The 16,994-nt window shown below is 44.6% G+C and overlaps 1 protein-coding gene across 1 annotated transcript in view; it reads left to right on the forward strand.

Annotated features, from left to right (window-relative positions):
* The window catches only part of ITGA5 (integrin subunit alpha 5), a 297,527-nt gene that overhangs the window by 209,691 nt on the left and 70,842 nt on the right, over positions 1–16,994 (forward strand). Inside the window, exons 16-17 of the mRNA XM_069653218.1 lie at positions 9,868–9,923; positions 10,190–10,344. Coding sequence (XP_069509319.1) covers positions 9,868–9,923; positions 10,190–10,344 — 211 coding nt within the window. The remainder of the gene's footprint in view (positions 1–9,867; positions 9,924–10,189; positions 10,345–16,994) is intronic.

Raw genomic sequence — 16,994 nt, forward strand, 5'->3', positions numbered from 1 at the left:
CTTTTTGACACTTTCAAAAAAGTGAAACGCAGGACAGATGCAAAAGCAGATGCTTTCAGGTCCTTGCTGATGCTCCTCGCGCAGGTTTGCTGTAATCCAGTCCAGTACTTCAGGCTGTAGCTGCAAGCAGAATGTTTTCCCATTCAAACCTAGGACTTCGGCCATGCCACACACCCCAATAAGCAAATCAGAGTACACATATGTACTTGCTCAGGGACCAGCCCATTGCCCAGGCACCAAGGTTATATAACATTTGTTTGTACTTGTTGTTTTTTAAGACTTTAAAAAAAGTTAAACACAGGACAGATTTGCAAAACCATTCTCTGAAGTCCTTGCTGATGCTCCTTGTGAATGGTTTCTGCAATCAAGTTCAGCACTCCAGGATGTAGCAACAAGCAGAATTTGTTTTCCAATTCAAACCTATCCCAATTTCCAAAAACATTAACCCATTGCCGGTCCCTGGTGGCCATGCCCACTTTAACCCCATTGCTGGTGCCTTGTGGTCATGGCCAGTAGCTAGATTGTCTGGCTCCTGCCCTTTGGCCATGACCCGGATAATCTCACCACTGCCCATGGCCACAGGCTATACCTACGTCACCAAGGTATATTATAATTTTTTGTACCTACATTATTTCACTTTTCAAAAAATAAAAAGGTGACACATTTGCTAAACCATGCTTTTGGGCCCTTGCCAATGCTCCTTGCACGAGTTTGCTGCAAACCCATCCATTTTTTAATTTTTGAAAAGTGTCAATGTACATCAAAAAATTGGCCCTCACTTGACAAAATCCATTTAGACTTTGCACCAACATTATAGTTAGGTCTATAATCTTTTTGAAAACCTTTTGTGCAGATTCATCAAACCGCAACAAAGTTATAAGCCATTTAAAAATGTTGAGACCCCCCTCTAATTGTGCCCCCTCTTGACAAAATGTCATTAAAATTTGCAAAAACATTTAAATGTGGGTCTAAAATATTTTTCCAAACTTTTGTACAGATTTGTCAAATGGCACCAAATTAAGTTTTCGAAATATTTTGGGACCCCCCCCTCTCTTGATGAAACAGCACCTTTGCAGAACCATTCAGGGTCAGATATTACAAAATGTCATGCAGTTTCATTAAGTGGCATCAAAGTTATAAGCCACCCAAAAACTGCTTTTCACCAACCCTGTAATGCAGAAATACACATGGATATCCCTGAACATCTGAGATGTTGGTGGACCTCCGTGATGAATAAACCCGCAATTTTTGTTTTCTTTTTTTTTATGGCCATATCCCATTCCCATCACCCCTCGCCTCTCCAAAGATTTTAACAAATGCATTGCTATGTATTTGAATGTTTTTCCCGTGATATCCGTGGACTACGCGCAGATCGCAAATACACCACGTGTCCGATTCAAAGGTTTTGCCATACCCCACGTTTTTAATTGACAGTCAGTGGGTGCATATGATGTCCGGAATGTTGCACTGCTCTTTGATTGGTTTGGAGGCGTCTACCGACTCCGAATCAGGAAATCCGTGGACCGGAGCCGGATATCACCAATTTATTTTTTACCTACTTTTGACATACTTTTTGGCAATTTTTAAAAAATACTAGTGTATGGATTTGAACCAAATTTGCAAAAGCATGATTTTGTGATAGTCGCCGCTCCTCACGAATGTTTGGTGCAAATCCATCCAGCAGTTTGGGATGTAGGTGCAAGCAGTTTTTTTTTTCCCATTGTGTCTGAGGATTTCAAAAATGTCAGGAGCCTCCCTATATCTTTGCTCCCCGCTCCCCCCCCCCACCCTTCACGGGTGGAACTGCACCAAACTTGGCAAAATCATTCCCAGGTGGCCATATACTTGTTTTTGCAAAGTTTGGTGAGGATTCGTAGTATGGCGCCAAAGTTATAAGCTGCACAAAGTGTTCTTTCTGCAAATTGAGCAACTTAACCATAATAACATGGCCGCACCCGCAGGCCCCGATTGGTAGTCAGGCATTCACTCTCAATTCTACTCTGAATTAGTATGTATGATACTCTAATAGACGCATTGCATTTTAGACATTTCTATTCTACATTTCCAGATAGCAGTTCACATTTAGCCTGATTGTGCCAGATAGCAGTGTGGTGGAGAGAGGGGGCACAACAATCACTGCACCCCACTTAACTGGCCCACATCTCTCCTACCATATCTTCCCCATCACCATTAGCTTGAAACCTGCATGATGTACTAATCTCCATTTGTAAAATGTTAACCCCAAATATTTCCAATACGCTGTCAAATCTATTGCCTAGACATCTAGATGAACGGTATCCGAATTGTGCTACCCGCTCCAGAAGAACTGTGAATATTAGTTTGCATTGTATCTAGACAGGATTGTGAATATTAGCTTTCATCACATCTAGACAGGATTGTTTAGCCTGTGTCACATCTAGAGAGGATTGAATATTAGAGAATTGTGAAGATTAGCCTGAGCCAGATTTATATAGAATTGTGAATATTAACTTGAATCACATCTAGACTGGATTGTTGAATATTAGCCTGCATCACATCTAGATAGAATTATGAATATTAGCCTGTGCCACAAATATTGGTATGTGCCAGTTCCCAGTCGTCACGTGGCACTGAGGTGTGACCGCGTATGATATGGTTTTGTATTGGGTGCTGCAAAATCGCCCAAGGCGCAGCAGAGGCACGGTTGCCCTCTAGTTCAGAGCCCGAGCATATGCAGAATGGAGAGTTCCCACGCATTGCCACACCTCCCACCCCCAAAACTCCATCCCAGTATGGTACATTTCCTACCCCCAAAATGTCATTTAATTGTGGTACATTTCCCACCTCCCTCAATCCATTGCCTAACTATAGGTTGCAGAGTAGTTAAACACATTGTCTAACTATGGTGCACAGTTCATAATAGTAGTTGTATAAAGGCGACAGTCCTCCGGAGCACCATAAAGGCTGTGGTCCCTGCCCATACCAACTTTCCTGACTATCACTGCCTAAGAGCAAGGTATGACTTAACTTACTCAATTGGGCTAAATGAATGAAGGTATATGATATTAGGTAATAAGAGTGGTGTTTTTTTACTGGAGTATAGTAATGGCGGTACTCCCCGCCCACACCATACGTACCTTATCAGTCACTGTAGGTTGTCTGCGTCAAGCGTCCCATGCAAACACGTAGTGGAGCTGCTTAGAATGAAGCTGCCCTTTGCCTTGTGGCTCTTCGCTGGTGGCTTCCCCGGCAAGGCTGTCCTAACTTTACCAGTCAAGTGGTGTTTCCCCATTGAGTCCAGTCAGTGATGGAGGGCGGGGTTGGAAGGGGTTACCAATCTGACAGCAAAGGCTGCAGAGAGGGGCTCAAATCCTCTGGCAAAGTTTCCAAGAGCAAGATGAGTCGGTGCCTCACCTGGTTAACAATCCCCAGCTCTGGCTTAACACAGCACAGAGCCAAAGTTTTCGTGTTTGGTTAACATTAACTGAATCTTCCCCACTGAGGAGGCCGGTCACAGCGAGTGAGGGTGGGAATTGGGTAGGGAGAGAGGAAAAGGGGCTGCCGACCTGGCAGCGAAGGCTGCAAAGAGGGGCTCAGTCCACAGGTTAAGTTCCCAAGAGCAAGACGGGAGTCACAGGGACTTACCTGGTAACAATCCTAGCTCTGGGTTCACACATGAGAAAGAGCTTAAGTAATTTACAATCAACCAACTCTCCAGCGCAGGTGTGGGGTATAAAAAGTATTGCCTGTGTGCAGGTCATTTAATGTAGACTATGGTTGCCCTAATTTGGCTCCTGCATGTTTGAATTAGAATGAATACTCTCCACGAGTGGTTTACCCTATTCTGAACTGACGTGCACACTGTGTTCTCAAACTACAAGGGTGCAGCTTTCTCAGGATGTGTGCAACTTTCACTGAGCATGATTACTTCTAGTCTATACTTGTGTAAGTGTGTGGCTTTGAATACAGCAAAGTACGCAGCTTTAAATTCACTTGTGTGTTTGTACTCGTCAATGTATTTGCATGTGCCACTGCCACCTATGTATGCATGCACAGGTTTTTGTGCAAACATTAAATCCAGGACTATGGCCTGCCCCAGCTGCATTGATGCATAATATCTGACACTAGTTTGTCATGACTCAAATGATGATCCAAAATAACTACACTGGCTTAAGCCGCTCATTTTTAAATAGTACTATGGCACCGACATGCTTTCAGTTTTAAATGTTTCTCAATACAAAGTACTTTGGGCTTTAAATAAATAACCTCTCACTTTGTGTTAAATGTAGCTAGAAGAACACATTTCACCCCCTGGATTCCTCCCTGCCCTTTAATCTTCCTAGATTTACCCTGGCCAATCTGTCAGCGGTCTGCAAATTGCAGCTCTCCAGATGTTTTGTGCTAAAATTCCCTTGATAGTTCACGGTTGACTTTGCTGGCTGGGGCTAATGGTACATGTAGTCAAAAACATCTGGAGAGCCAAAAGATATAGAACCCTGATCTATATGAAAGGTTTGGGGTGGATTTGTGTTTACCTTCTGAAAAGTGACTTCCTATTTTGGCGAATCAACTGAGGACTAGTCGGCCTAGAATCATTCCTCCTGCAAACCGTATTTTCAGGAAACCAATTTCCATACCTAGACCGGTCTTCCTTCTCACAAACTGCTTGGAGTTGATATTTCAAATAGTATCCGCATTGCTCTACCATCTACAGTTCATTTAAAAATTCCTCAATGTTCATCTCCCCATGTTTCTAAGGTGTGGTTTTCTTAGTCCCATGACATAGACGAGGATGGGGTGAATCATTTCTATTTAAGATATGCCCTTTCAGTTTACAGACCTTATTTTATTGATTGCTAGATTAACCTATATCACTGTAATCTAAATGGATGTACACAATTAGACACTTGAATAATCATGCAGTGATCAAATTTGGAGGAGCTTTTCTGTTGCTGTGTTTTGCTTATTCTTAACATGGCATGATCTACTTTTTTTTAAATTATTTTTCATTTTTTGTTTAAATAACATTTTGGTAGGTATTGCTCCATGCTACGAAATGTAAACATTTTGTATCGATCTGATTATTTTAATGAATGAATTATTTGATTTAACATTTTCCTCATTTTACTTTCCATTCCTGTTGCTAGTACAGAGTTGCTGACTTTTTCCTGCAGGTTGCACCGGTGGTGACACCTTTATAGACACCTTCTGTATGCTATCAATGTGTGTAGGGGCAGAATGTGTTCTTGCTATGTATAGGATTCAATAACCTTTCCCTTGATCTGGGCTAATGGAGTTCTTTTAAGGCCTGGAGTTTGAATTATGACAAGCCCTTTGAAGCCGAGAGCCCAAACAGCTGGTATCTGGAAGTGGGTTTATGGGGCTATATCCTTAAACTGTATTCTGCACAGTAGATAACTAGTTTCAATCCATCTTGATTGTACCATTACTTCAACACCTGAAAACCTTTTTATTTAAAGCACTTTACTATATAATATATATATGAAAAGGGGGTTGCAATGAAAAAAAGCTGACCGTTTTGAACTCCCCTTCAGTCTCAAGTCTCGGGCAGGTCCTTTTAATTACAATGATTCCGACTAAGAAGTATCTAAATAGGGTTTTAAATGTTAACTTTATGACTTTCCATTTCACCTTAGTTTGGGTCGAATGAAACTTTTTGCAAATGTCGTCACTCTATTTATATAATGGTGCCTTATATATAAGGTTACTATAAGCCTTATGTTTTACTTCATTATGTACTCAAAATGCAGAGTGAAGATAGTCATTGAATACAAATCACAAATACATTTCCAAATAGGACATGTTGAGAAATCTAGTTCTCTTTAAGCTTCAGACTTGCGAGAATTTGTGTTTTGTGGACCCAGGTTGGGTTCTTGTGTGAATCCCATAATGTAAGTGCTTGAGACTTCAGCCATAACACTCCTGTGATTTCAATACACATTCTGTGGCCCGATGTATTACTTGGAAATAAATGCACTTGAGTGTTGGGCCGATCGTTCAGATCAAGCATAATTCTTGTTTGGTTTCCAGCCTTCTCCTTTTTGTACTGTCGAACAGTAGCTGAAATAAAATATTATCTACCCCATTGTCTTTAGAGGTGAAGTCCGGCCTCGGAAATGATTGTACTCCTAAAGTCTTTTTCACAATATTTCCAATGTTATTGGGCATGCGCATGTTTATTTACGTTTTCTTTGCAAGGACATCCTATGTATCAGTATACAACACTTTTGCCAAATGGCAACTTTGCTGAATACGCTTTTGCAGCATTTGGGGTAAGGTGTGTATATATAGTGGGTGCAGCTGGGGGATAAAATTGGGGGATGCAGGACGTTGTCCACTGCTGTTTGTGGCTAAAATAAAGTGCTGAATTATTTTGGGCTGATTTTGACAGTTGCCTTTCGTCAAAAATAATGCAGGAAACATTCATAGAACCATTAAAAGATGGCAGCAAGCAAAATGTGCAATCCAACAAAAAGCAAATTGCTTGGGGCAATGCATCTTTCACTCTGTGTGAACAATACTGCGATCTTAAAAGCAAAAAAAAAAGACCACAAAGGGGAATTGATTGCATGGAAGTGCAACAAAATACATTGTTTAATGTATTCACATCTGTCTTAGGCAATGTATATTACAAGTACTTAAAAGAATATATTTTTTTTTTTTTAGCATGATTGGTTTCCTCCAAACTAAGGAACAGATCTATTTCAGGATAAACAGGCAATCAGCACTCGGGAAGGAGGGGGGGGGGGGATTTGTTGCAGATTATCGGTTTGTATGGAATCTGTATACCCTGCGTTCCATGCTGACTGCCGGTGCCGCTCACCGATGCCTACCATTTTCATTGCTTTCACCCGATTTTTTTTTTTTTTTTTTTTTTTAACATAGAAAACAACATACTATACACATTTATTCTTCTGATCCACGCCATTCAAACCAGAGCGTTAATGGCAATAATGATTGACCTGTTGGGCTACTCCAGATGGGACTGGTGTCACCCAGCCGTTGTTGGGTTCTCTGATTTAGTCCCTTAAACTTGGGGGCGGAGCATCACAGGCCTGGGTGGCCCATCAGAAAAGTTGTCTGTGTGACCAACTGGTTAGAATGATTATCGATTTAGATGAGGGCTCCGAGTTAATCGGTGCATATTGAGCAACCCTTAAACTTAGTCTAGTGCCATAACACTGAATCCCGGTGAATGTGATTTGCTAATTCAGAGGTCTGCAACCTTTGGCTCCCCAGATATTTTGAACTGCAACTCATCAACTCCAACCAGCAGTCCATAGTGAAGGATTATAGGAGTTGTACTCCAAAATATCTAGAGTTGCAGGTTACAGACCTCTGAACTAGTGTGGTGGAAGGCAACCTGCCCTGGAAGGTGATGGGATTGCACTGTAGTGCTGCCTTGTGATCTTGGGCAAAGATGCCTCTGAATTGAATAAAGAAAAAGGAAAGCCTTCCCTTAATCGTAACTCTCCTCTGTCCATGAAACCCATTTCCCTTAAATAGTCAAAGCATAATTCTTTAACCTCAAGCCGGAGTCCAACCTTTCCTTTATTGTCGACAAGTTCAGGCGCCATAATAGTCACCCTCCGAGTCCAAGGCAAATGACTATGTTCTAAAACTGCCCATGTGTGTGCATTTGCTTAGCAGGAGGGGCTAGATACAGCGGCCCCAATCTTATTCTGTTTTCACTCACATGATCATTCGCCCCCACCTCTCCATTCTGCCCTCCCCGCCCCGTTTCCCCCCCCGCCCTCAACTGGCCCTCTTCCTCTCCTCCCTCACCTGGCCTTCAGGTCACCCAACGTCGACTATATTACTGAATCTGCATCAAGGCGCTATGCCATCCCCACCCAAGGCCCATATGGGTTATGTACTTGGTGTTACTACATTTCAAGGTAGTCTGCTACCTGCCAGAGCAAAACCTCATTTTCCCACCATCTGATGGTGCCATGCTTCATGAGGGCACGGCTATGTAGAACTTCTACTTTGTGCCGCCTTCAAATCTGGCAACCTGCAGTGGCAGCATGAAGGTACATCTGCAAAAGCACTGATAAATTGGCTTTCCACTTTCCCATGCATAAAACTGCAAGCCAGCTGTTTCTCTGGAGCGTCTGCAAACGAACACGCCCCACACCCTCTGGAGATGCACACAGCGGCAGGCTTGGCAGTTGGCGCAGGAACCATGTCTGTGCTGGAGAACAAACCACAAAATAGCTCTTGATACCCTTTACCAAAGGCAGTATGGGCGTGGGGGGGGGGGGTGATACTGCCTCCCACCTTAACTCAGCCACTGCGCTGAACATTGTTTCTGCTCCACATGCAACCTATAATAGTCTGCACCACTGTCTCAGGCACATTGCAAATGATGGTACCCCCTCCCCCACCCCCAATTGGTCACACTTTTTGTAAACACCTTGAAGCACACGCCCAGATTATGATGTGCCAGATCCGCGGCTGCTTGCAGAAATGTAATGCTGGGCAAAACACTACATGATCCTACAAATTACAGATCTGCCCTATGCAAAAGCTTGTAACACGCCAAGCTCCACTCGCATATGCTTGCACTCGTGTGTCCGATACGAGCGCCTTGTCGGACTCTGTAGGGTCCACTTCTCCAACGTGTTCTCCCCACCAGCCCCTGCGTGCTACCCTGGCATCATTGAGCTAAACTTGTATCCTGCATGCATAACTGAGCACGGGCGAGTTTTATTGGCAACTGTTGCAAGAAAGGCCCGTCCCGGGGACATGCAGTGTGAACGCTGAAAAAGCCAAAGTGGGGCAATGGCGGTACAAGCTAAACCTGCCTAACCCAATCAAAGTGGACCTCTCTGGTTTTAGCGGAGGACATTACATGGATCAAGATTCCAAAGTTGATCCCATGAGGACCATTGGCCAAATGTGCATGAATGTCTAGGTGCAGGGTGCAACTTATCGTCCACTCTAGTGAGCGAGCGTTGCATACCTTGCTGCCACATGTTTAGGGAGACTTTGTAATATTGTTAGTCACTCTTTGGTGATGCAATCAAACGTGTAACTCAATGAGAATTAGAGGGAGTCTCTCCCATCTCTTATGGCCTCTGAAGCTCCTTGGGCTCCAGGCCCTCCTACCTTCTTGGCCCTCCTACCGTCTTGGCTCCAAATGATTGGCTCGGTTAGCTCTTATACATCTCACTCAAGGCTCCGACTGAAGGTCTTTTATTGGTTAGGATTCGACTGTACTTCATGGTCTTCACACTCTACGGCGGCTGCAATGGCCCTGTAGGATATTGCATTGTGGATATCCCTTTTCTCTTAAATTGCTCTTGACTATAACTAACAGTGCCTCGATTTCTGGAATCCGACTTTGCGGGCACCTCGCTTCACCTCCCCCATTGTTGATGGCTCAGCTTGGTGGTTCTCCTTGAAATGCTTACATGGCGACACTCAATGGCCCGTTGATCACTTATTCAAATGCTTGCTCAAGCGCCCATTTACTACATACCGATCTTGCTCTTCCTTCTCCTGCACACTTCATTTATGTGCATAGTGCTCCGTGCATTGGTCTGAAACCTTTAGCTCTCCATATGTTTTGGACTGCACCCACATCAGCCCTAGCCATCATAGCCAATGAGGAGGAACCCTGGGAGCTGTAGTCCAAAACTTCTGAAGAGTTGCAGGTGGCAGACCCCTGGTCTGTTTGTGTATCCGTTCCAACTGAGTCATGTGCACACATGGATGCACGTGCTGACCTGGCCACTTGCAGCATAGGGCCACTGCTGCACATACCTGTGCTGGGATCGACATGTTGTCTTTCCATGCTAGTGAGTTTGCACTACTGCCTTTTTTCACTGTAACCGCTTAATCTGCCCTTTTTTTTCCAAACAGCGTCAGCTTGAGCTTCTGCCTGAATGCCTCCGGGAAGCACGTGCCAGATGCAATAGGTGCGTTATTCTGCGTGGAGGTGGGTGGTTGCATGGTGGTCGCCATCAGAACTACATTAGCCAGTGTGGTGTAGGGGCGGAGACCGGTGCTCTAGCAGAGCTCGGTTAGACCCAGCAGTGGGTTAGCAGGAAGACCAGTGGGTCAGGTTTGATGCGCATTAGCAACCTAGCTGGTCTCCTACTCTATTTGCAAGAGGTGTTTTTAGCTGGAATATTTTGAAGCCTCCATTTGAGTGCCATTAATGGAACTCTTTTTCACTCTCTAGGGTTCAACGTGACACTGCAGCTGGACCGCCTTAAGCAAAAAGGAGCCGTGAAGCGTGCCCTCTTCCTGAAGTCGCGGCAAGCCCACCTTACACAGATCGTCCATATTCGCAATGGAGCGCTGGAGGAATGCAGGGAGATGAAGATCTACCTGAGGGTAATGTGGGGAACAGGTTGTTCTGGAGCCAGAGAGGCTAGTGTGCACTCATTGGATGGCTGTGATTGGCTTTCAGTAATTTTGGGGTTTGAATTGGTAGCAAACCCCTGCTTTCGGGAATGACTCTCGAGCTTGTGCTGCTCAGATGCAGGGCTCGAGTCAAGGGTACACGTGGGTGGACGGCGCCCCTGTACCCCCCCACTTTTTTCCATGCGATTCCCTCGTCCCCCACTTGATATGCTTATTTCTACTGACATCACATTCAATTGCTGTGTTCGAGGCCCCCCACTTTTTTATTTTAGGACGTGACCCCTGCTCAGATGTAAAAGGAACTGATTTCTGCGGAGCGGTGTGTTGGAGGACTTCCTCCCCATCTACCGCCACAAAGCCCATGGGCATGAAAGCTTGCCTTCTGCTGTTGCCCACACTGCACAGCCACGTGTTTTATGGTCACTCTTTGCATGGCCCTGCAGTATTGTCTACATGCATGACCGAGCTGTGGGTTCTTTCTGTGCATTACTTGCCATAGTGTGCCGTGACCTCCTGTCTGGTGGGGTGCCACGTGTGGCAAACCAGAAAATGAAGTAGTTGAACATCCCACTCTGAAGGGACACTTGCAGATCTCATTATCCAATAATATATTCTGGAATAGCATGGCGAGCAAGATCCAAAAGAAACGCCTCTGCAAAGAATTAAGCAGATTATCATACCGCTTTCGGTCTTCATCAAGAAAATAGAAAAACATGATTCTGGACCTTGAGCCACAAATATATGCTTTGACTTGGTTTCATATTTGGTGCCTCACTTCTGGCCAACATTTACTGGTTAGTTGCTTCAAGAAATGGCCTTATTGTCCAGTAGTCTGGGACGCCTATTGCACCACCCGCGGCGTCCCTGTTGCTACACGTCCCACTTAACGGGTCTTGATCCGAATTCCGTTGATTAAACAGCAACGTGGCAGATGGCCACCTTTAATGGGCAACTTCCTGCAAGGATGCTCTTTTCAAACCCCACTCCCCTTCTCAAGCCTCCCGTAATTCCCCATTCCTCTCATGCTTCACCTCCTCTGCCCCGTAACATTCCTCTCTCTCTCCCAGAGCACACTTACCGTACCCGCAGCACAACCGTCGCTATCTCCGACTTGCGCTTCAGGGAAGCTCGGCGCACTATTGTGCGCCAGACTTTGGCCCGCGCTCTAATGCAAGTTGATTCTGCGCTCTAAAGGATGCCTTTCCGTTGTAATGTGCTGGTGCTGTGGAATCCCTACTGGGTGGAAGGTTGGCGTTCGAGGGTGGAGCTTTGAGGGTGGAGCTTTGAGGGTGGAGCTTTGAGGGTGGAGCTTTGAGGGTGGAGCTTTGAGGGTGGAGCTTTGAGGGTGGAGCTTTGAGGGTGGAGCTTTGAGGGTGGAGCTTTGAGTCTGGAGGTTCTACGGTGTCAGTTGGAGAGGGAGGGAGTGAGCTGGGTGGATGGGCCAGTGTTCTTCTTCCTATGTACTTGATGAACTTACCTGTAAAACTGGGCCCAATCTAGAACTTACCTGCGTGCTGTGGGGTGGAGAGGCCTCACCCAGGTATCTTCACTTTCCTTCAGACTTCTGGATAACACCACGGGGTGGGGTAGTTCAGGTCACCCTCTTAGAGCTTTTGAAGGAGCGAGCTTCCCATCGCCCCCCGCCTCCTCCCAATTTCAAAGTAGCATTTAAGTGTTTTGCGCACCTAAATTGCCACGTGCGAATGTCCTATTTTGGCCAGTTTCTCCTATAATGTGGTCCCCGCTTTGATAATATTAAGGTAAGTGTTGCTGTATTCGGTGATGGCAACAGCCCTTCCTCTTCTAGAGGGAGGGGGATCATGCCCGTTGTAATTGGCCTGTCCTAGCCGAGGCTGGCTTAGCTCATCAGAAACCATCCAATAATACAGCCGACATGTGACCATTTGCTGTGAATTTGGGTATACGTGTCATTTTAGTTCAACCTGTGACGCGTGTGGTGTAAATGAACTGTGCTGATGAGACTGCTCAATGAACACAAGTGCTTCTAAATCACCTGCTTGGCAGCACCGTCTAAAAAGGCCAGCGGATGCCTGACCCACCGACTATCCATAGGAATGAAAGTTAGCCACGCCTTGGAGTCGGGTAGTAGGGTGCTTGGTCCGGTTTCCCATTGTCCTCGTTTTGTGTAATGATCCCTTGGGATTCAGTAGCGCAGGAAGCTTTTTGTGGGGGGTGAGGGGGTGGGGGGTTGCGGATAATAGGGTGCCATCAGGAGGCTGGAGGCACACTGAGTGCCAAGGGGTTGGGGGCGACCCCCCCCCTCCGCTCCTTCCCCCTGCCCCGCTACTGATTGGCCTTGGTGGAACCTGTATGTATGTTTATGTATTGGACTATGTTGACTCGACTTGGCTGACCTTCAGATCCGTGGCAGGACAGAACAGGACACAGACATTGGACATTAAATGGTGCCTGGGCTTCGCTGTTAACAAAGGCCCTGCAATTAAAGCATGTCATTGTTGCACCTGCATACACATGTTGTAAGAGGATTCAATTCAGCACTACAGCTAAGTCAACGCCTAGTCTAGAATACTGAATGAAAACCCTTATTGATATATCTTTATGTCCAGTTCATGCGTTCTGGATGACTACCCCTATATAACACCCTCCCTTGGAATCCCCCTGACCCCACTGAGCCAAGAAGTAGTTCTGTTTTGCAAGTTTAAAGGTTTATTTAATAATTTAAACAATATATATATATATATCACGCTTTATAATAAATTAATAATTGAATAGCACACTTAATCTGATATGATAAAGATTAACAACGGAGAATCTGGCACTAGCACACTTCTTTATAATCAATGATGAGTGGTTATAGGATGGATAAGATAGCAACAATACTTTTATGGTTTCAAATGGATGCAATGTGGAATGAAATGCAGTACAGAAAATCACTTGATAGGATTTCAGCAAAAGACAATGTAATCACTTTCTTGGACAATTCACCCCCCCCTTTTATGCAAGGAAATGGAAGGAAGGCACACAGTTCTCAGAAATGCAATCAAATGTGATTCAGTTCACCCAGCAACTTAGACTACAGACGTTGAAAACACAGGCCCAAACGCTTTTAAAGGTGCTGGCAATGTAGAAAAAAATATGCTAAAATGCTTTTAATTCCCTCTAGAGGTTCAGGGTGAGTGGTATCAAGTTAATATTAGTCCAGGCTCACCCTAGCAATGATTCAGGGATGATTAGCAGGTTTAACCAACTTTTCTTTAACGGAAGGCAAGCAGCAGCAGATTTTTACACGTGGAGAAACTTGCAAATCGCGGCAAAATGTCAAATCACGGCAAAATTTGCGAATGCGCCGGGCGCGATTACAGAGGAACTACAAGGACTATCACTATCGTTTTGGGGTCCTGGGAAAGCCTAGGATCTCAGCTTCCAGATGAAAGTTACTGCAAGTCTCTAGGACAAACGGTCACAGAGATATGAGCGATTAAATAAAGGTCGTTTTTCAGATTTGAAAGTTCAAAAAGACAAGTGCAGCTTGCAACTAGCAAATCACAGGTGACAGCTTTACAAATGACAGGTGACAGTTAGGAGGCAGTTCTACTTAGATTAAAATAGAATTGAATTATATTATTTTAACTAAGAGATTGGTTCTGCACAGTTCTACTATGTACTCACACTATATTTAGAAATATGCCTCGCCACGGATCTGGTCAGGTTTTGGACTGGACTCCGGTTCAGCTCTTTGGTTCTGCTAACATTGGCCTGGGTCAGCTCTGCTCTCTCTCTCTGGGTACAGCACTGCTTCTGGATTCTGGAGATTGAGGGATTTGAAGTCTCTATGTCTGCTCTCTGAAGGTTGATGGAGGTAAAGTATGGATTTTCCGGCAGAGCTTCCAGCTGCAAATGGATTTGAAGGTCCCTATCTGTCCTGTCTCTCTGCTTTTATGTGTTTTGAAAATGGGTGTGTGTGAGCAGCATCACTAGCCAGCCCCTCTCCACTTATCATTGGCCAAGCTTTCATTTCTCCCCTGATTGGGGGAGCTAAGTTGTGTCAGAGTGATGTCATTTTACAGCCTGCAGAAAGTCCACTCCTCCTGTCAACTTGCACACAAATCTAGATTTGAACCAAATACATATTTCATAGCTACACAGTGGTTTGAAATTACATGCACCCATCACATATCACAGGAGGTATCCCCTGTTCCAACTCTGCTCTTCCTGAGGGCTTGCATTCAGAAATGGCAATATTTTGCACTTTTTAACTGGTTTGCAATACCGGACATTACCCCAAATTTACACACATGTGCGCAAGGAGTATGGACATTAGTTGATGAAGTGTCAGATTTTTCACATGCACACATTTTGAGTAATATACTCTTTTCCGCTAAAACTCCCCTGAACATACCACCGGTTCTAAAAACCTCTTAAAATGTGGGCAGAAAAATCACAAGAATTATGGTATCATTTATAAAATTTTCACATGTCCGCTCTATGAGTTATTCATCTTTTTAGAGTTATGTTCTGGCCCCAAAGGGGTGTGGTTTCCCCCAGCACAAGGTTGAATTTCTGGTTTTTCCAGTTCTGCCAAGCCAGCTTGCTCTCACAGGCAGTGCCCCTCCTTTGTCCTTCCAGGAGGAAGCTACATTTACGACATCTGCAATAAACCATCTGCCTGGGTCAGGACAGGGCTTTGTTCAGAGCTCCTGTATTCTGTGGGGGCTCCCCTTAATTCAATTATCAGAGAGATGGCATATCCTTAGTGTGGCCAGCAAAAGGCAGATAGGCCTGGGAACACAGCTGTGACTCAAGTTTCACTCCTGATGGGGGGGTAGTTGCCAGGCAAAATTGGAATCTCTTTAAGCCAGTTTTTAGCTACATGTCATTTCTGTTCCCCAGTTTTCTGCATTCAAATAAAACTAAACATTTTTACATATGCAGCTAGAATGCTGATTCTAAGTTTAAAACTATGACATTTAAACAATTGAAACCTATGTGACACACAAAGTAGGTCACTCATTTCTTTTAAACATTTAGATTTGTAGTGTCTTTCAGTCCAAATTTACTTAAACTGCTGAAATCCACAGCTCAGCCAGTCTTGTTATAAACCTTCAAGTCACTTCAGAATATAACTTTACATTGGATCCACCTCTTAAAATGTCTTTCTTTGGCATGTTTTGGGTTCATTTATTCAGTTTTCTACAAAAAGTAAAATCTGGTGTTTTAAAACGCCGGCTTTTGAATAGTGGTGAGTACTGGTACTGCACCCCTTTTTGGGATTTAAGAAAATGAATTCCCAACAGTTATGGGTTTGCTTTTGGCAATCAGCATTGCCACTCCCAATGGTTTCAGACTACTGTGTGGGTAGTCCACTGGTGGTTTTAGGCAGTGTCCTTCTGTGCCCATAACATCGGCAAAAATGAGTGGCAGCCTATTCTTCATGCATTTCCCTGTGCATTTTCTGGGAAGCTCTGGCCATCAAGATGTTTTCCATGTCAGTACTGCACAGTTTTGAGGTAGGGCTTGGATGCGTGGATAAATACATCCCACAATGTATACTTTGTTTAGGCAGTTGAAATCGTCATGTGGGATTAGGACTTGCATGCCAGGGGTACTGGGGGTGGGAAGGGCAGGTCAAAGCTCATTCTTACATCAATCCTTAAGTGTGTGGTTTCGGATGTGAAGGGGAGAATTAGCATATTGTAACATTGATGCTCCACTAGAATAGTGTTATTAGAATACATGAAGTTGGATGCCCAACACAAGTACTTTGCCCCCCCCATCCCCAGCCCCCCACACCTCAGAGTCTCTGAAGTTGGTGCCTCGCCAGCATTTGAAGTGTTAGCTGCCCTGAAATTTTAGCCTAGGTGGACGCCTGGAGGAAGCTCATGTGCATACTTAATTTCTGTTAAGCAGAGGGGTGAAGCAAGCCTTTCTCAACTTGCAGCATTCAACTTTACTGTGCTGGTGCAGAGAAATGTGTTTTCACAAACACAGCTAAACTTTAAAGCTGCTGGTTTCAAGAAAGACTTTCCTCACCTCTCTGCCTAACAAAAATGAAATGCACACATCAGCCAACCCCCCCTCTCCATGGATGAGAGCCAACATTTAAGGTATGTGCTCTTTCACATCTGAGGGGATGGGGCTGATGTGTGCACTTGCTTTTTGTTTAGCGAAGATGAGGGAAGAAGCATTGTTGCATGTTAGCTCATTCTCTGTGCGTGCAAGGAGTGTGTGTATATGTATTCTGCAATGTGTGTGTGTGTGTGTGTGAAGGAGCTCACGATGAATGGGGGACTTGGTGCTCATCTGAACGAGCTAGCATATGGGGAATGAGGGTGCGAGTGAACAGAGGGGCTGTGACAAATGAATTTCCAGGGCACCAGTGGTCCAGGGATGAAATCTGTTTCTAAACAATCAATCAACCCCACACCTCTTGTACACCAGAAGGGATCCAAACAGATTGGAATACAAGTAAATTATAAGACCACCTTGTCCAATGTTGCTAACGTGGACGGAATGGCAGGCTTATTTCCACAAGGTCCTGGATCGGTGGTTAGTTACAACACCGAAAATACCATTATTACCCAATGATAAAAGGGACTGTCCAGTCAAGGTTGTATAAATATCTACTTTATTATTACTAC

Source organism: Ambystoma mexicanum, chromosome 3q (assembly GCF_040938575.1).
Source record: "Ambystoma mexicanum isolate Mex_15411 chromosome 3q, UKY_AmexF1_1, whole genome shotgun sequence".
In the NCBI taxonomy this organism is placed as follows: domain Eukaryota; kingdom Metazoa; phylum Chordata; class Amphibia; order Caudata; family Ambystomatidae; genus Ambystoma; species Ambystoma mexicanum.